Source organism: Myripristis murdjan, chromosome 10 (genome assembly GCF_902150065.1).
Source record: "Myripristis murdjan chromosome 10, fMyrMur1.1, whole genome shotgun sequence".
In the NCBI taxonomy this organism is placed as follows: domain Eukaryota; kingdom Metazoa; phylum Chordata; class Actinopteri; order Holocentriformes; family Holocentridae; genus Myripristis; species Myripristis murdjan.
The window spans coordinates 7,868,969-7,888,610 of record NC_043989.1 but is presented as its reverse complement, the minus strand read 5'-3'; the positions used below and the strand labels follow the sequence as shown (position 1 = coordinate 7,888,610).

The window sequence follows — 19,642 nt, the reverse complement described above, 5'->3', positions numbered from 1 at the left end:
ATGTCTATATATCAGTTGGCTATTATTAAAGCTGCACTTGACAACTTTGTATGTTGGCTGCTCTAGATTGTAGGTAGATGTAAGTGTTTGAAATATTCAGACTTCCAAAATTCAGAAATAATGCAATATGACATCAACAAACTGTACTCAGTGCACTTGTTTTTACTAGCCTGTCTGCTATCATTTTATACCAAAGGATAGCAAAGACATGAGAGAAACAAAAGATCTAATGCTGGTGTGTCTCAGCTTTCTCTGGACAGAGCTCGTGCTCAGCTCCATTTTATTTAGGTGGATAAGAAGTGTATATTTTTAAATTTTGCCTTGTGCTACTTTGTGTTTCTGCTAAAGTCACCGTATGCTACTATTATAGCATAAAGAAAGTCAAAAGAAATGAGCAGTTCAAAGCATATTTACACATATTAGTCTGAAATTGTGTCTTCCTAATTGTGCATCCTCATGCAAGTGACATCAAGTGTTATTTTGGTTGTTGTTTAATCATCTGATGCTAGGTGTAGGCCTCAGATTCTTATTTTTATTTAGTTATCAGCCTGTCATTACTCATGGCAGACAAGATAGGGTGTGAAATGATGGTTTGTTTTATGTGGACGACATTGTGTGGATTGCAGAGCCAGACATGTTCATAGTTTCCAACACAAACATCGCCCTCTGCCTTTTGTTGATAGAACTGCTGTCATACCGCTCCTTTACTCTCCCTCTTGTTTCCATAGCGACGTTGGCGTGGGCCAGTCGCAGGACGACAGCATTGTGGGGATGAAGCAGTCTAAACAGATCCCACCAGCTCTGCCTGTCAGTGGCAATCTCTCCTCCTCAAACCCAGACCTACTGCAGTCTCATCACCGCATCCTCGACTTCAACAACCAGCCTGGTGTGTATTACACTGCTGTGTGGTTACAAAGACTAGGGAGATGGTGGCAGTTGCATTGAAAGAAATGTCTATTTTAACAAATGTCCATTTTGAATCTTACATCCTGCCGTTTTTCTTAAAATTAGGATTTTTGGATTTTGGATGAAATTGTGTTGACTGACTTCATTATAAAGTTAGAATAAAGTTAAATTGTCCTATGGACCTTCCCAAAAGAAAAAAGTGATGTTCAACGGCCCACTTAACATGACAAATTACATTTCTTCAGCCTGCATGGTATACCATTAAAGAATGGCATCTGTTCCTTTGCACTGTCAGCCATGCAGAACCAGTAGTAGAAATATGGTGTCAACGTTTCTGAGTTCATTAACTCTTATCCATCACACATTGTTTGTGTTCTTCCAGCCCCAGTCATACTGAGTAAGTATCTGCTCTGCCCATGATTCTGCTTTTCCTCCCGGCCTAACCTCTGCTCCTCTCACAAGCTTTCTCTAAGCCTAAAATGGGTTTCCGCTCAGGCTGTAAGGAGTTAAAGTGACTGTGATCTTGAAAAAGCAACAAACTAAATTAGTATAACCCAGAGGAACTTGGGTTTAAATCTAACTAGACTGAGTACAGCACAGTCACGTCTTTGTCAATGCTGGGAGCACCTCTGTTTAACGTCATTCTACGCTGCTCTTTTATGTGCTGCTCAAAAACTGTACGTCCTTTGACCCTGCCGGCATTTTTTAAACATTCATCAAACATTTATTTATTTATGTTGCATTTTTCTGATGTGATATAGATCCAGCATATGATTGCTTTAAATGCCTATGAACTTTGATTGAGTTAAGCTAACAGCATTGCATTGACTGCTGTCCTTTCAGTCCTCTGTGGCACATAAATATTTTTCTAAGGGTGATTGGGGTCATGTGATCTGGTGAGGGAGCGACTTGTGTGTTTGTGGTCTAATTAATAAATCATTGGGAATGAGGTGTTACGGGGTGACATCATCAAGATGTTGGTGTGTATTTTGCTCCAAGCAAACGCTGGGGATTTGGAATGGCATAGCTCGTGTTAAAACAGCATGCCTCACAATGAAAGCAACACAGACAGAAATAAGCTCTCATCCAGATTTGCCTCATTGTGTATTTTGTGTGTTCCCCAGATATGTCGGACCAAGTATTACGAGTCTTCAAGGCAGACCAGCAGTCTCGATACATCATGATAGGAAAGGACACCACGGCCAAGGAGGTGGTGGCTCAGGCTATCAGGGAGTTCGCCCTGACTGCAGCGCCGGAAGCTTATTCACTGTGTGAGGTGTCCGTGACGCCCGAGGGTGTCATCAAACAGAGACGATTACCAGAGCAGCTCTCTAAACTGGCAGATAGGATTCAGCTGAGTGGCAGGTAAGACGGTGTATAAATATATATATATTTTTTTACCATCTCCTTTTGATAGGGTAATTAGTTTCTGTCCACTAACCTTTCTTGGAGAGAGGCATGCATATTCAATCATAAGTATCTGCATTTTAACATCAAAAATATTTTCCTCCAATGCCAGATACTACCTGAAGAGCAACATGGAGACAGAGACGTTATGTTCAGACGAGGACGCCCAAGACCTTCTGCGAGAGGGTCAGATCTCCCTGTTACAGCTCAGTACGGTGGAGGTGGCCACCCAGCTCTCCATGCGGGCTTTCGAACTGTTCTGCGCTATTGAGCCCACCGAATACATCGACGACCTGTTCAAGCTGCGTTCAAAGACGGGTTCGGCCAGCCTCAAGCGCTTCGAGGAGGCTATCAACCACGAGACGTTCTGGGTGGCCACAGAGGTGACGCGGGAGCCCAACCAGCTCAAGCGCATGAAGACCATTAAGCACTTCATCAAGATTGCACTGCACTGCCGCGAATGCAAGAACTTCAACTCCATGTTTGCTATCATTAGGTAAGAAATGGATATATTGCTTGCTGTCCATGGTTGTATGATACACAATGTTTTCTGTGCTGACTTTACAGAATGAGTTCCCTTGAGACAATAAGTGGTATATATTGTCTGTTATATAGTATTTTTTCATTGTTGTTTTGTTTTCTTCCTTAAGTTAATTTTCAGGCAAGACCCTCCGCTTGTTTGTCTTGTCAAGGTCTTTGCATCACTCCACCTGCAATTTTGTCATTGATAAATGAAACATACCAAACTGTGTTCTCCCTCCAGTGGTCTGAACCTGGCTCCAGTCTCCAGACTGAGGGGGACATGGGAGAAGCTACCCAGTAAGTATGAGAAACTGTTTGGGGATCTGCAGGACCTCTTCGACCCCTCAAGAAACATGGCCAAGTACCGAAACGTCCTCAACAATCAGAACCTCCAGCCACCAATCATCCCCCTGTTCCCTGTCATCAAGAAGGACCTCACCTTCCTGCACGAAGGTAGATGACACTAAAGGGCAAATCCACCCTATAATAAATTCAGGAACACACATATGAAGGGGCTTATCACAAAAAGCTATCCATTATCCATTGTTTGATCGCATTGCCAATTTGGTAGCATTTTGTAGATCACCAGCTCAAGATAACCAGAGATTTAAATGTTACACAGAAATGGCTTTTACTTTAATGTAGGCAGTCATTTGATACGTCTGACACTTTGTGCAAATGGTGGATGTGTCATTTTACATTGAAACTCTTCAGACCTCTTCAGGCAGGTAGCATTCACTGTCTCTCTCTCCCTCTCTCTCTCTCTCTCTGCTCTCTTAAGGCAATGACTCTAAAGTGGATGGCCTAGTGAATTTTGAGAAGCTGAGGATGATTGCCAAAGAAATACGCCATGTCGGTCGCATGGCCTCCGTTAACATGGACCCGGCCCTCATGTTCCGGACAAGGTAACGAACCCCCCAGAAGAGCAACCACATTCCAGATTGATAATTCTTCACCTTCCCTGTAGGTCCAGTCAGCACTCCACTGACTAACCAAGCTCTGTGGGATTAGTTCACACAGATTCGTTAAGATTTCTGCATCACGCTTTTTCTCAAGCAGCTGTTCCCCCTGGCAATCGTTTTCCCCGGCAACTGTTTCCCCGATACACATCGTTGGCACAAGATGTGCACCGTGCTCCTGTGAAAGTGTGTCTTTGTCCTATAATGTCTCCTCCTGGTGTTGTTACCACTTGATTTCCTCTCTTCTGTCTCTCACGTGGGTCTTTGGTGAATTGCTTCTCTTTGGTGATCTTGGTGGTCTCTCCTGCCCTAAGCTTGTCTCCTTCTCTCTTTCTTTCTGTACTCATCCACCCTTTGCCCCCATGCTTCTCTGTTCATGGCACCCCCCTCTAGGAAGAAGAAATGGAGAAGCTTAGGGTAAGTCTCGTGACCCCTATGACCTTTTGCGCCCCCTGCACCATGGCCTTTTCTTCTGCCAATTTGCGTGCTTCTTTACTTCATTTCTGAAATCTTGTTTCCATTAACCAGTTTGAGTTGACCCCTTCCACTAACACTGCCTGACCCTCAACAAAAGGCATAGGATGAAACAAAGGTCATTTTTGCTAACATCAGCTGTGCTATACACTCAGCAGTGAGCTATTTCACATTCTGCAATGACATTTTAAAGTGTGACACCACAGCACTATTTCTGACTATACCACAAATTAGACACGATTCCATTGCTGCCTCATTTTCACACCAATTCATACAAACTTGAACATACAGCCAGTATTAATGATGATAGATCCCAGCTTAATGTTGGCAGAGGTGACCATTTTTGATTTGCTGTTTTACTTACAAAAATGCATGCAGATCACAGTTTGTTTGCTATTTCAGTTTTTCTGAATTTTGCCACTCTCTGTGGTTACCTCAGCATATTAAAACTGCATATTGAAACAGTCAAAGGTTATTAACATGAAATAAGTTCAACAGCAGTTTTTTTTTTTTTTTTTTTTTTAATAATCTTGAAATCATGCTTTACATTCTTGTGGTCAAATGGGGTTGCATTGTTCAAAGACAGCACTTACTGGGAAACATCAAACAACAATAGTACATTTTGGCAGTTACTGTCATTCCGAATTCATTTGAAATGTCTTGTGCTGGCATGAGTTTGACACGGAAATGAATTTTGACATAAAGAGTCACCAATAAGCACAATTGTTATTTCACAATGAGTAATACAGAACTTACTCATGTCTTTGGAATACTATTCAGTTGAGACCATGTGCAAACACAACTTTAGCTACTACCAACCCTGAATCAGGCCACAGAAATGTAAACTATGACACCATGTGACACAAGTAACCACCCCCCTACCCCCAACTCTTCCCTCCCTCCCTCCATGTTTGGAATGTCTGGAATGTTCTGGAGCTCAGAGGAATGCCTAACGCTGCTCTCTGCATGTCTCAGTAGAAATACCTTCCTGTCTGCGTAGCCCAGTAGTACCACCTATGCTGTTATCCTTGAACACAACCTTGCACATGCATATTTGGCCTTAAGCCGCATATTGATGATGCTCCTCTTCCACCTTCTCTGTTTGTGTACCTGTATGTGTGTCTGCGCCTGTGTGCCTGCACATATGTGTTGTTCTGTCTGCAAATGTGTGTATTTCTGTGTGGCTGTGCATGTGTGCGTCCAGGTCTCTAAGCCAGGGTAGTGCCAATGCGGCGGTGCTCGACGTCACCCAGACCGGTGGGCACAAGAAGCGTGTGCGGCGCAGCTCCTTCCTGAATGCCAAGAAGCTTTATGAGGACGCCCAGATGGCCAGGAAGGTCAAACAGTACCTGTCTAACCTCAGCCTGGAGACTAACGAAGAGAGCCTGCAGACGCTCTCGCTACAGTGTGAACCCTCGATCAGCACATGTGAGTCGGTCTATATATATGCACAAGTAAAAGATAGGCATTCATGATTCTGCTAAAAAAAAAACAAAAAAAAAACTGTGCTTATGAGGCATGTGATGACTTTACATCTCTCAGATGCAGAGAAATTCCTTCCTGAAATATTTAAAATCATAAATATTTTAAACAGAGAGCATATTAAATATTTAAATAGTAAATATTTTAAATATAGAATTTAGAGTTTGGACTGCTTCAGTTGCATATTACATGTACTGTAATTGGGATTTTTTTTTTTTTTTTTTCCCGTATCCCTTGAGACACACATACATGAAAAGATCATCCCAGAGGTATCAAAGCATGGAGAGCCAATCAGAGCCAGGAAAGAGAAAGGGGGGGCTTGGTGTCTTGCTTAAGGACACGTTAGCTGAAGCAGGAATTGAGCCTGTGACTGTGCCAGTAAGCTACTATGCTAACTTAAAGTAAAGACACGATCATTTTGGATCAGCGGAAAAATCAACCACTCAACACTTGTAGCTGATGGCCCTGATGGACAGCTGTGAGGCCAAATAGCTGCAGTGGCCCATTATTGCCTATCAAAAACCATGTGTCCTGTAGCTGTACGCTGAAGCCCTCCCTGCCTGCTCATAAGCTGCTCTACATATGTGCGTCAGCTTTAGGACCAAGATTTAAAATATAAATTTAACTTGGGAAATTGCTGACTTGTCCTCATTTATCATAGTGCCCAAGAACGCCAGTGGGAAAAGACCAGACACTTCTCCGGTAGTATCCAGAGCTGCCAGCCAACAGAGAGGCCAGCTGGCCAAAGGCAACCAGGCCCTCCAGGTGCCTGCCGTGGCCCTTTACCCATCCCGAAAGAAAGTGCCGGTCAAGGATCTGCCTCCTTTTGGTAAGATTAATATTAAAGCTTCAGAGCTGGAGTAATGTTTTTTTTTTTTTTTTTTGTAGTCAGTGTTGTATTTTAAATAACAGAACATTTGCCATGTTATGGTTTTTGGTATTTGTCAATTTCAAGGTATTGAAATATGGGGAAAAAATTGAAGTTCCAAAATAGAATGGGAGAATGCACATATTTTTTACTTAATTGTTATTTTTACTGAGAACAAAAAAAAAAAAAAAAATTGTGGGCTGACTTCCTTTAGAAAAGCTTATGGCAGTTAGAAATTGTGCACAGAAATTACTACATAATTAAATGTGCCTTCATTTTGTTTTAATTATCAGACATTTAATTGTCAGAAGAATTAAAATGTGCACCAACACAAAGACCTTTTTATGAGTCAATTGCACATCCCACCAAATTTCACAGTCTTGACTACGAAATATGTCATGGGGGACTGGTGATAGAAATGAGCTCAAGATGAAATATCTGTGATCCAGTGCAATTGTAATCAACGTGTGTAATCAATCTGTCCCTGTAAAAGCAGATCAAATACAAATGACATAGTTAATACTAACATTGTCTAATGATTTTATAATGGATTGCGTGAAGCCTGTGTACATTTTTCAGATTATAATGTTCTGCCACATGACACCATTGCCTATTTTCTTCCCCTCATCCTTTATTTGCAGACAATAGAGAAGCCACCATGACACTCCCTTTCCTTACTTCCATATGGCAGTGGTGCCACCTACAGGCTGTCTGGCAACCCGCAGCTGCAGAAACCCAGACAATGCAGCCTAGCATCCCAACATCCCACAGGGATTGGCAGCCTGGCTAATGCTAATTCTGCTCATTTTCTTGCAAATGTCCACAGGCACCAGTTCCCCCCAGTCTCTGAAGAAGATCCTGTCCCTGTCAGAAGAGGCAAGCGACCGACACCGACGGCAGCCGGAGGACACTGTGTCCAACACCTCCTCCCAGCTCTCCTCCCCTCCCACTTCCCCCCAGAGCTCGCCCAAGAAGGGTAAGCCAATAATCTTCCCTCTGACACCCCTCTCCAAGTGCCTTCCCTCTGTCCTTGTGTGATGCAGACACCATCTGGTGGTTGCCAACATGTATTACCTTATAATGTGCCTCTACCACTGAATGCTGAGCTACTGTCTAGATACTCGTTTTAAGAAAAAAGACTCAACCCAAGTATTTATTTTCCTTGTTTTCCTGGACCATATAGGTGTCTCATATCAAATTCTGCTAGACAAGTGACTCATGTAGGTTAAGCAGTGAAACAAAAATGCCACATACGGAATGGTATAGGTGCTTTATGTGACTTTAGTCAGATAGATATAGCTCTAGCAGTGATTTCCAAATGATAACGAGGGCAGTGACTACATAGTGTACACAAGTGGAGACAAGCTGGCAACTTCCTGTGTAATGCTGCCTGCCACAAAATTTCAGCGGCTCCCCCAGACTAGCAGCACCACTTTGGCCTCCCGACTCCCACACAGCTCCACTCCATAAGGTATTGCTACAGACTGAGCTGCCTGTGACATCTTTGCCTCGCTGACAGGGATACACTAGCAGGCCACAGCGTTGGGAGCGCGTCCTTTGCCTGTAAATCCACAGCAGCCACAGGTAAACTGGAGCCAGCATGGCTGCAGAAAGAACTCAGTTAGACTTCAAACCCCCTGACTGACCAGCCTGGAGTCAGTTGTATAAACACAGTGTAGGAGTAATCTAAGCTTTAAGGCTGGTGATTTAAATGGTAATCTTCAAGAACCTTTTTTGGGGGTGGGGGAGTCATTGCTGCAGTGGTTTTGCACCACACTTGGCAGAGATCATTTGGCAATCAAATAGTGCCACAGGTGCTTTGATCTATTTTCTCTTTGATTTTCTGTTGGTGAAATTTGTCACACTCTTTTCTTTGTGCTACCCAGCTTGCATGCTTATGTAAAATGCATCATTTGTGCAACAGAGGACTTTTACCTGGAAAGACCTAGCTGATCATTGGATATTATGTTGAATCACTATTGTGATGGACTTCTGATGGCCTTACACTCCTGGGGCTGACTGAGTCACACACCATGATGGATACAGAGCATAGCATTTTGAGAGTATTTCATAGTATTTTAGATCAGTTTTTAAACTGATGGTGTTATTTAATGCAGCTGAGCCTTTGCCTGGTGTTCTGTTTGAAACCAATAGGCCTTCACCTCTGACGTCCAATGTGGGAACCTGTCTACCTAAACGGGCTTGTGCATCAGTGCATCTCTCCCTATTGACTTTGCAAAGGGGAGACACACCATCTAGTCATGGCTAACTGTGACAGCGCATGATTATGCACTGGCACCCACTTCCTCTGACTCTTGCCTTCTCCACTCACACACAGTCTGCTTGGTGTTCAAGCTTCCTACACATTTTAATTTCAAAATTCAGTGCTTTTCCCAGACATCAATTTCTGGATTCAATTTTAAAATAAAGAAGATTATCAGTATGGTTTATGATACTACTAGGAAACGTGATCACTAGGCTGTTAGACTCCATAGCCGAGCTAGAGCAAATGCCACAATGTGTGTAATGGCAGTCACTAGTAACTATATAGAATGTGCAGTCATATGTGTATCAGGATGGAAAAAAACATATTAGTTTTCCAGACTCTGTTGTGCAACGTTCCATACTCTGCAGACCTGCATCGAAAGTCTCGCCGTCGTAGTAGTCTGCCGCTTCAGTAAAGTCAGTAGAATTCTAATGCGCACATTCAAAAAGAGCTGAATGCATAACTTGGAAATGGTTCTCTGCAATTATCTCTGTGGTCTGTGTGATGCCCCACTTTAAAAAGACTGTCCCCGGACTGCGATAAGAGGCTTGAATAAAAGATGATTTATGGTGGTCGAGGACTGAATTCTAGAGTTTATAATTTGGCCTGCAGCAAGATGTCAGTCAGTTTGATATCACACCCCCGGGGCTGGAGTTTGGTGTTGGAATGTGGCCAAGTCATGCTTAGGATTTAGAGGGGCATTTAAGGGCACTGTCATTTCTTTTCTTTTTACGGACTTGCTTTGTTGTATTAGTGTATGTTCTCTCATTAGTTCTGATGGTTTGTCATGTAGTCTGTATATTTTGTTTGATACAGAAAACAGATTGAATTCAGGTACACTTGTTCAGTTTAAGAATGTTTCATGACCCCATCCAATAATATATCGATGAGTCTAATGTCCACAGCATCTCAGCTACAGTTGTCTCTATATTAGCACTTATCTTTTATTCTCAATTTCCTAACCGGACTGTACCCCACTTCCTCCCCTCTCCAGGCTACCCCAGGATGGGAGATGCCTACTCAGACTCTGGTCACAGTGAGATCTCCTCTCGCTCCAGCCTGGTCAGTAACTCTTCCTTCGACATGGCCCAGGAGGAGAGGAGGCTTCGTCACTCTGGGGGAGTCGGGGACCCCCACATGGGAGGACCGCGGCTGGAACGACGAGCCACCACTGACCCTGACCAGTACAGCCTCGGGTAGGAACTATCAAAAAGCAAACAAATAGAAAATTCGTTGTTTGTTTTGAAGTAAAATGTTGTTGTTATTGGCCGAATTTCTAACCTCACATGCAAATGTATTTCTTTTCTTTTCTCTTGCCCAAACTTTTTATAAATTAACTTAGGTATTTAATCAATATACAAATAAATTAAACAAAAAGACATGTTCGTTTACCTAGAGCATTAACTAAAGATCTCTTTTTGGTAGCTAGATTCTTAAAGACATGGTATACTTGCTGACAAAATCAATTTTTGCAGACATGCATGATCAAACACACATTTGCAAAAAGAAAAAAAAAATGTCACGCCACATTGCCTGCAATCTTTGCAGTGTACTGACCAAACAAGTCAATTTCTTCATACAGCTGCCTCCACTGTTTGTCTGCAATTGGTTGTTACAGCCAAAGCTTCCACAAGCTGATTTCTCTGGGATAAAAACCTTCATAATCTTGGCCCTCCAATGGGACATGGTTTCCCATCCCTGGCCTAAAATATCCTATGTTTGTTTGTGTCACATTGTGGAAAACCATCTCCATTTCCTTCATTGCAGTTTATTGCCTTTGTTTATACATCCCTGTGCCCACATCTTATAGGCAACTCTTTCAGAATGAATCTGTGCAGGCTTGGCTGATCTTGATAGAGGATATCTGTCTGAACCATCATGACCAATCAAATAGCAATCAAATTGACTTTGCTGTTACCATGCTCTTGCTGTTGCCTTGACTCCTAATCGCTTAAATATGTTTCTGTCTAGGTCCTATTCATCAATGCAGGACTGCCGGGGCCTTTACGCTGGCTGCCCCACAGTGCTGTCCTCACCCAGTTCAGAGGAGCTGACGCAGGATCAGGGTGATCGTGTTTCCCTGGATGCCGCAGACAGTGGCCGCGGTTCCTGGACTTCCTGTTCCTCTGGTTCTCACGACAACATCCAGACCATGCAGCAGGGGCGTAGCTGGGAGACGCTAGCCTTTGGAGGAGGAGGCGGCGGTATTGGAGGGCTCCCTCCCGGAGGGCCTGAGGCCTTACTAGGGGGACCCGCTGGACTGTGGGCAGCACAGGCCAGGGGGAGCTGGGCGTCGGCTAGCTCCTCCTCGTCCTCAGCTGCTTACTGGGGAGAGGACTCTGAGGGCGACACAGGCACCATCAAGAGGAGAGGCGGGAAGGATGTCAGTGCTGACCCGGAGACAAGTAGCATCACGTCCACTGGGTCAGAGGAGGCCAAGCAGCACAGCCGGCCTTCCCCATCACCGATCACGGCAGGAGGGAAAGGCCTCATCTGTGAGTCACTGCACATCACGTACATGCCTGTTGCTTTTATTTCTGTAGAGCCACGTTTTTATAGGAAGAACATTTAGTCATTGGGAATGCCTTGAAATTTAAATAGACAGGGAGATTTAGTCCAAAATAGAGTGCAAGCATCACAGCGAGGTTTAAAAGCTACAAATGTCAGAAGCTGGCCATGTAATAGTTGTGATATCGATCGACAACCTTGGCACCCCCACACGCATACAGTATAATACTCCAACCATCATCAGTGATGGGAGTGTAGTATTGAAGCATTGTTACTTTTTTGATATTTTACCTAAGTACCACTATAAAAATCTACGTAATATAAAAAGTACAGGTTAACAGGAAAAAAAAAAAGTCTGCCAACAAAGTAAAGCCAGATACCTCTCATCTCTGCTGACTCACTCACTGTGAAAAGCTCCACATTTTGACAATTTCTGATGGTCCATTTTCTGTTGCTTATAGAGAGCTTACAGCTTTGTCATCTAACGGATGAGATTAAAATATAGGCAATTACAATACTTGATAAAAAAAAAATGTACTTTGTTTTAATATGTTTAAAAAATGTACAAGTACACATAAAAGCTATAGGATCATAAGTAGATGTAATTAGCTACTTGCACCCCTACCATTTTGCTGTCATCATCATTTTCTGTTATGTACCCCTTAGCACGGAAGGAGGGTCGTTACCGTGAGCCTCCCCCCACCCCGCCCGGCTACACCGCCCTGACCATCTCCGACCTCGCTGAAGGACAGCACCCGGGCCCGCCGGCTCCCACGCCAATGGCAGGCCACACGGGCCGCCGGCCACCAGACTACACCACGGCTCTGCAGCGCTCACGCATGGTCACCCAGTCACCCGACTCCCACCAGGCCCACCAAGGAGCCAAGCAGCGGGCGGGTGGCCTCCACCGCACACGCTCACCGGCCGAGGAGCAAGAGCCTGAGGAGGAAGAGGAGGGTGAGTCCTTGTCTTCCAAACTAGTCGCTCTGAGGAAGCCAAAGCCAGTGGCACAGCACACCCCTGAGACTCCCAGACCATGAGAGTGTGTGTACGGGGGTTAACAGGCAGGGCCCCTCTCCCTGAGGCAGGTAAAAACTAATTTATCAGGTCCCCCCTCCACTCCAATGAACCTGCATGTCAAAAGGAAAACACACACGTGGAGCGAGACTGACCATTCCTTCACAAAACTCCCCACAGTAGCAGCAGGATCGGGGCCCATTCCAAATTGCAATTCTCTAATCTAGCACTTGAAATCATAACGTAAAATCCAGACCTGAGTATTTCTGAGCAATGAATTGAGAATTGTTAATTTAGAGTGGAGCCCTTACCTTTGACCCGCAACATATCATCATGCATGAGTCATCCTGATTGGACCAGAAGCTCACCATTTCTCTACCACCAGACATTCTGCTCTTTCTCTCTCTCTCTCTCTCTCTCACTGTCAGATGCTCTGTGTCGAACTGCATTCATCAGCAGGCACAGGGCAGGCAGGGACTTCTCACCCATACGTACTGTAGCTGCTCAATGCTTGAACACATGCACCTCCATTCTCCTGCACTAGCACGCACCTGACATGCCTAGAGTGACTTTGGATTGGGCCCGTATCACTGTAGCAGCACTTTCCATAAATGCGTTTGCCCAGTATTGCACAAATGTTCTAATGTATGTGTGTCTGTGTCTTGTGGTAAATAAATTGTTTAATGTAATGCTTCTTTAGTTGTTTTTTTTTTTTTTTTTTTTAGTTTAGCTTAGCTTAGTTTAGTTTTTAGTAGCTTTTTTTATTTTTAATGCTTTTTATAAATTTAAGCCAGGGCTGATGTGGAAGCCTCAGGTCAAGAGTGTTTTTAAGTTACATCAAGGCAAAGTAAGCCCCTGGATATTATATTATTTCTACAGAATGCCACTGGGGTCACATGGGAGAGAAAATGAATTCATGTGCAAATCTGTACAAGCAGATTAATAAACTGTGCCCTGGAATTACAAGTCCACACACTGATATAGCATCAGCCAGTTAAATCCAATTGATCATATTTAATTCTATATTATATAACATTCTATACGTCAATGCGTGGACATTGTGCGTCTCACTCTTCCAGATTCAGTCTGAGTGTATGGTTTGTAAATCCAGCGGTACAGTTTATAAATCTGAGGGCACAGATCTGCAGGTTGAGTGTATGGCTTATGAATCTGTCTGTACAGATTTGTAAACTGAAAGTACAGATTCTTACATGATGTTTTTTTTTTTTTTTTCTGCCATGTGACCCTAAGGGGGCGTTCTGTAATTTTAAGTCATGCCAAGTGGCTCATTCAAACCCAACACTACAGGAGTTCACTGATTATTTCTTAGCCACTGCTTTAAGTTGCTGCATGGCACTGAAATTATTTGGTGTGGTGTTTGGCTGGATTGAAATCCTGCTGCTCACTGGGCACATGACCAAAAAATATTTGTGTAGTATTTTTATAGTCCTCTGAATACTTTTTTTTAATTCTTGTTTAACATGGTGTGGTGTTTGTTTTGTATGGTAAGTTTCAGAATAACTGTTTTTACCTTTCACTTGCTCGTGCACTCCCTAGTAACCAGTGATTGTCCTTCTCCCATTTCTCTTCACAGAGGATGAACAGGTGTCAGCAGTCTGAGAGACAAGACTGGATGTCCTTTTGCAGTAACTTGAAGTCCCCCTCTTTTGGGGTGGGCAGGACTAAAGAGACTGACAGATAGACAGACCAATAGACTCATCATCAGTTACGTACGTGCCTGCCTCCTCCACCTGGCTCTCCTTCCCGATTGGTGGATTCCTCTGCTTGTCTCCCTCCCCTGCCTTAAAGCATCATGGGGGGTTGAATGACCCTGCATGCAAAAAATACTGTGAAGAAGAAGTTGAAGAGGAGATGGAGAGAAGGTCAAAGACGATGACAAAATGCCTGGCACTTTGGAATAAAAAAAAAAAAAGACTACAAAAACCTAACTTGCGCAGGGGATTCCCCAGCCAATGGCGCGCAACACACATACACACAAACCCACATAGATGTTGCCGTTAGCAACGGGGCAGGCTCCTTAAGACTGTCCTGCCCCATCCCAGACAAAATCCCAAACCCACCTGTTAACACAACAGCATCATGACGTGTTGAGCTTCATCTGCACTTTCTCATTTTCTACTTTCTAAAAAAAAGAAAAAAAAAAGAACAAAACAGACTATTGTTTAAAACAGAGAGACGATGGTCAGCTTGACTCTTAGTTTTCAACTTCCCGCTAGATTTTTTTTCTTTTTTTTTCTTTCTTTTTTTTCTTTTTGGGGTGGGGGGGTTTGTTTGAACAATTGCACTCTGGGGCCGAAAAGAGAAACTAAGTCAGCACATTTCTCTGCCTGGACTAAAGCAACCTGTCTGCTATTGAGTGTTTTAACCGCAAATCCAGTATTATCTCATTTTAGTGTTGGTTCAAATCAAAGCTAGGAGGAGGATGTAATAGGGGGAACCAACATGCACACACAGTGTACTGACATAAACTCACACACACACACGCACACACAATTCACATAAAAAAAACAGCACTTTCAGCACAATCTTAGATCTTTCCAGACAGTCTTCATCATCTACAAAGAGGAAGAGTTGGAGTGAACCATATCTGGTAATACTGTTATTTTACCTGGGAGCTTGTCTGGTTATATCAAATTCCTTTCATCATCCTGTTTGCCTGTTGTTGGATCAAATTTGAGCAACAGCGATCCTGTTTTATCACTGTTCTGAAGGTAATATGAAAGAAGAAGCACAGAGGTGACTGACCACCCATTTAAAACTGCACACTGTCTCTACAGTGCGTTGAAGCTACACTAGGCAATGTTTTTTATGTATAAATACACCCATTTTATCAAAGTGGGGCTGCAGCAGAGCAGAGATTCTCATCCTCTTTTAAATTTGCCCTATTTGCCCAAATCAAAATCCGCATGGACACTAGACGTGATGAAGTGAAAGTTGTGTCTCCTAAACGGCAGCAAGCGAGCTCTCCATCTGAAAAAAATCTGGACTCACCAACATTAGGTTGTCTGCCTCCCTGGTTTCTTTGGTCTAGAGCATCCCAGGCTGGCTGGGTTGGTAAACATGAGCATGCCGTGCGCAGTTCACTGACGTCACCTTGCGGCATTTCTTGGAGTTGGAAGTTCTCAAAGAGTTCCTTCTTGCCGCCATCCGGAGCCGCCAGTGTGTGAAGTTGCCAAGTGCAGCTTTAAATATCAACTTTTACACATGATTTCATCTTGTATTGAGTCTTAAAATGTTTTATTTTCTCAAATTAAGTGAAAGAAATTCGTAAAGTGAGAAAAAGCAAACTGATTTGATATTGAAAAGTATATCATGTGGTCAGTGCTGTTGTCCAAAGCGCCTTACCGTGCCATGATTGCATACATTTATGGGTTTTTGCATTCAAATTTGACTTATTTGCATTATTTCAAGATCACGCTCCTGATTTTTTTTTCTTGTTTTAATAAAAAGAATATTTCAAGACTCAGTGCTAGATGAAGGTGAACATTGGTGATTTTTGCAGCGTGACATCAAGCCGATAAAGACTGGCCATTCAGTGGCTGAGCCCAGTAGATCACTGTTACTAGGTTTTCATGTTAACCTCTACAGTTACGCTGCACTGCTCGCTCTGCTGTTGTGCTCCTACATTCATCCTTTTCATTGCAAAGGACAGAACTCTCCAGCTGTTACAGTCATCAGCTCAGTGGATGCTGTATGTATATTACTAATGCCTGCATAGTGCATCCAGTTTTCCACCATATCTCGATATCAATGGAACTGACTAAAGAACATGTTTTAATTTCTGTTTTGGTTTTTTGTTTTTATTTTTTTTTTATCCTTTGACTCCGGTGGGGAAGTTGACATATATATATATATATTAAAAAAAAAAAAAAACAACTTTTTCAAGACTGCCAATCAGAATGATTCGAAAACAAATTATGAAGAAGTCACTTTTGAGTCTTTTTTTTTTTCTATCACTGAGTCGCACTGATCACATTGATCAGTCTTGGAAACTATAGACTGAGATAAAAGATGAATGAGTGCAGTGTTTTCCACTGTGTTCTGTAACTACACACTAATATCATGAGTTTTGGATTTTTTTTTTTGTTTTTTTTTTTTTGTTCTTGTAATTTTTTTGTAATGGCTGCAGATAGATTGTCGATAATGCGTTTGTAATACAGTGGTGACATGCATCATTCACTTTCATTCAATTCTTTGAAGATAATGTGCATATTAGCGGGTCGAGTCCTATTTCGAAAAACAAAAAGTTGCACAAAAATGTACAAGCGTAAAGATAAGTGTAGTAGGTAGAACTGCTACTCCGTTTGATGTGTGATGTCAGTGAGAAATGTACATTTAGCTGGTGATGACCTTTTTTTCCTCATTCTTTCTTGTACTACTTTGACCTGTATGTCTTTTAAAAAGACAATTGGTGGAGTATGTATCAGTTGTTTTTTTGTATTTTTAATACAATAATTGTAAATATTGGTTATATTTTTGTTCAAATGTACTATGTTTATGCCTCAACATCCAGTTTATATGAAGCTGGGAATCAATAAATACTGCATAAAGAATCAACACCTAGGTTTAAATGCACTCAGTTTCTTTCCTCTGCTTTATGACATGTTTTCTTCTCAGATTACTCTTCTCCTGCAGAGATTTTTCCCCGACACCGTCTAGTGTTTGCACAAGTCATGGAAGCAACTTGAAATGTGTAACTCTCGTAATACTTTTCTATCTGACAGCAGTGTGTCAGAATTAATAAAAAATATCTAAGTCTCCCCTTGTTTTTATGTACTCGTTTTGTATTATCTTGTTGTGCAGAGCTATGAGTGGCACTTTGATTTTTATTCGAATTAGCTATTTCATTTTATAATAAATTCATTCACAATCACAATAATATCACAATACAATCACAAGCCACTAAACGGGCCTAATAAGAAAAATGTGGTATTCTCAAACATATTGTAATATTATATAAACTGGGAGCGTTTTTTTTTTTCTTTTCTCCTTGAGGATACCCTCTATTAAAACAATTTCCACTACAAGTAAAACAGGTCATTTTGGAATATATTTGCATGTTTAAAAAGAAAAGAAAAAGTTCCCACCATAATTGCAAAGGGTCTGCTGTATTTTTAATCGCTTCCAGAAAACATATTGTGTGAATACATGAGGAGCGATAATTGAAAGTGGATAACCACTATTTTTGAAAAGTCTAACCTACTACTACAAAATTGTTAATGACACAAAAATACAAGTTATAATATTTTTTGAAGGACAGTAAGTAACTTCAACCAGGGGCTTTCAAACTTTCTCATGTTCTGGACCCCTAAGTTGACTTTGATTAATCCCCCATCTCCCATTTGAACTGATTTTTCCCTGGAGACCCTGATAGGAAAGGATAGTTAAGGTGTATTAAGTTGTTTAGATGTCATACAGGATCACGGACAAACACTGATTCACAGTGGTGTGATTAAAAGACCTCCTGGAAGCCCTTCAAGGAAGCTGTGGGACGGCACCATTGCTTCGCAAAATTATATGTCAGAAACTGGAGGATGAACTTAATCTGACTTCCTTTTCCAGACTTATAATACGACGTCTTGACTGATACTCAAAATGCACAGCTGTACTCTCTGCTGGTATTGGTGTTTTCATGCCACAAGAGAGCACTGTTCCTCTAGAAATGAAGGTCAGTGTCTGAATCACTGTCTTGATTCCAAACTGAGGTTCTGGGAAGTCACAATAACAATAATGTGATCATTAAAATCCAGACAAATGGTGAATAATTGTTTCTAACCTGGCTAAAAATGTAGTTAAAAGTCATCAAAATGAAGAAAATATTGATTTGTTGTTCTAATTCTTCCCAGTATTCACAGTTTTTATTCCAAAAAAAAAACAAAAAAAAAACATGAAACTCCATGAACCTGCAGTATCATTCACATTATTTTTTGTCAATGCTATTTATCATTGAGACAGGTTTAGATATGGAAATGCCTGGTCATAGAGTTTGACATTCTGACTGTAGCTTTGTTATGGTATTAGACACCATATCACAACTAGACATTCCCCGTGCTCATGCATAATGCAGGTTGGATGGCCTTGGCTCCCTCTGTCGCTGAGCCAAGGGCCCCAATTTGTCACACTCTCCTAAAAATGATACACCCTCCTGCAGCAAGAAATGAGGAGCTGCCCTGACACACACACATACACTGACACACACACACACACACACACATACACACATTATCTTTTCCAGTGTTGTAAATAAAAGCACAATATCTCTTTAACTGTCTGTTTCACTCTGTCTTTTCTCGCCTCTTTCACATTTGTAAACACCAGGATTCAGCCAGCATGAATATTTTTGAACTGCAGCTGCCAACATTGTAATATTTTGTGGCAACATTATGTTTTTTTTTTTTTTTTTTTTTTTTTTTCGATTTGACAATATCCACGCCAAAAACCTGCAAATCTACAAGGACGCAGTATTGCCCTCAGATTTATTTATTTATTTGTTTGTTTGTTTGTTTATTTTTTTATTTTCAGGGTGCATGGAAAACCATATGAACCAGCATTTGGGCTGTGGGGCAGTTAAATTCTTTATTGAAACCCGTGCACATGAAATTTTTACCTTGGTGAGCAGCTCCTTAAGGCAAGGTTACACAGAGCTTCATGGTCCTGGCGCCCTTGACACGTTCAAACACCCTGCTGTATAATTTGAAATCACTGAGAAAACAAGAATTAATGTCCTCATTCCTGAAAGGTCTCTTAGATTCCTGTTTTATTTCTGTTTCACCCGGCAGCACCAGCAGTAGCAGCAGCACCACCAGCAGCAGTAATACACTATCTTCTCCAGATATTGCTTTGGCTGTTTGTTTTGCCGCTAACCTCAGAGGCAGAGGAGACTGATTGTTCCCAGGTAGATCTCCCGCAGTTTCTGTGACCTGTGAGCTGTTTTTGTCTGGATTTTAAAGGCTCAATCAAGAGTTGGAGTATAGCACCCGACTGAGCCCCCACTGCTCTGTTAGTTTACATTCCTCAGACTTCCATCCACAGATTTCCTCAGTTACGTTTAGTGCAGCCGGGGATATGAGACATAATTAAAATGGGCTGTATGGCATAATTTAGATTCATTAGAGGTATGGCACCACAGCAAGAAAATGACATCCACTATGAGAGAAAAAAGTGATGTTTAAAAAAAGCAATATATCATTTTGCTTAAATTTCTTTCAAACC

At 42.0% G+C, this 19,642-nt stretch overlaps 1 protein-coding gene across 11 annotated transcripts in view; it reads left to right on the top strand.

Moving 5' to 3' along the window:
- rapgef2b (Rap guanine nucleotide exchange factor 2b) overlaps nucleotides 1-17,190 on the top strand; it is a 111,721-nt gene extending 94,531 nt beyond the window's left edge. For 3 of the 11 annotated variants that reach the window (XM_030061424.1, XM_030061423.1, XM_030061415.1), the window contains 14 exons: nucleotides 729-886; nucleotides 1,289-1,303; nucleotides 2,031-2,271; nucleotides 2,426-2,809; nucleotides 3,077-3,288; nucleotides 3,617-3,740; nucleotides 4,188-4,211; nucleotides 5,473-5,696; nucleotides 6,412-6,579; nucleotides 7,445-7,594; nucleotides 9,879-10,080; nucleotides 10,856-11,379; nucleotides 12,059-12,480; nucleotides 14,004-17,190. In XM_030061424.1, the coding sequence (XP_029917284.1) occupies nucleotides 729-886; nucleotides 1,289-1,303; nucleotides 2,031-2,271; nucleotides 2,426-2,809; nucleotides 3,077-3,288; nucleotides 3,617-3,740; nucleotides 4,188-4,211; nucleotides 5,473-5,696; nucleotides 6,412-6,579; nucleotides 7,445-7,594; nucleotides 9,879-10,080; nucleotides 10,856-11,379; nucleotides 12,059-12,432 (2,800 nt within the window). In that variant the 3' untranslated portion in view covers nucleotides 12,433-12,480; nucleotides 14,004-17,190. Of the gene's footprint in view, nucleotides 1-728; nucleotides 887-1,288; nucleotides 1,304-2,030; nucleotides 2,272-2,425; nucleotides 2,810-3,076; nucleotides 3,289-3,616; nucleotides 3,741-4,187; nucleotides 4,212-5,472; nucleotides 5,697-6,411; nucleotides 6,580-7,444; nucleotides 7,595-9,878; nucleotides 10,081-10,855; nucleotides 11,380-12,058; nucleotides 12,481-14,003 lie in introns of those variants that run through there. The other 8 variants (XM_030061422.1, XM_030061416.1, XM_030061426.1 and 5 more) reach the window with 4 other exon arrangements.
- Nucleotides 17,191-19,642: the final 2,452 nt, after the last annotated feature.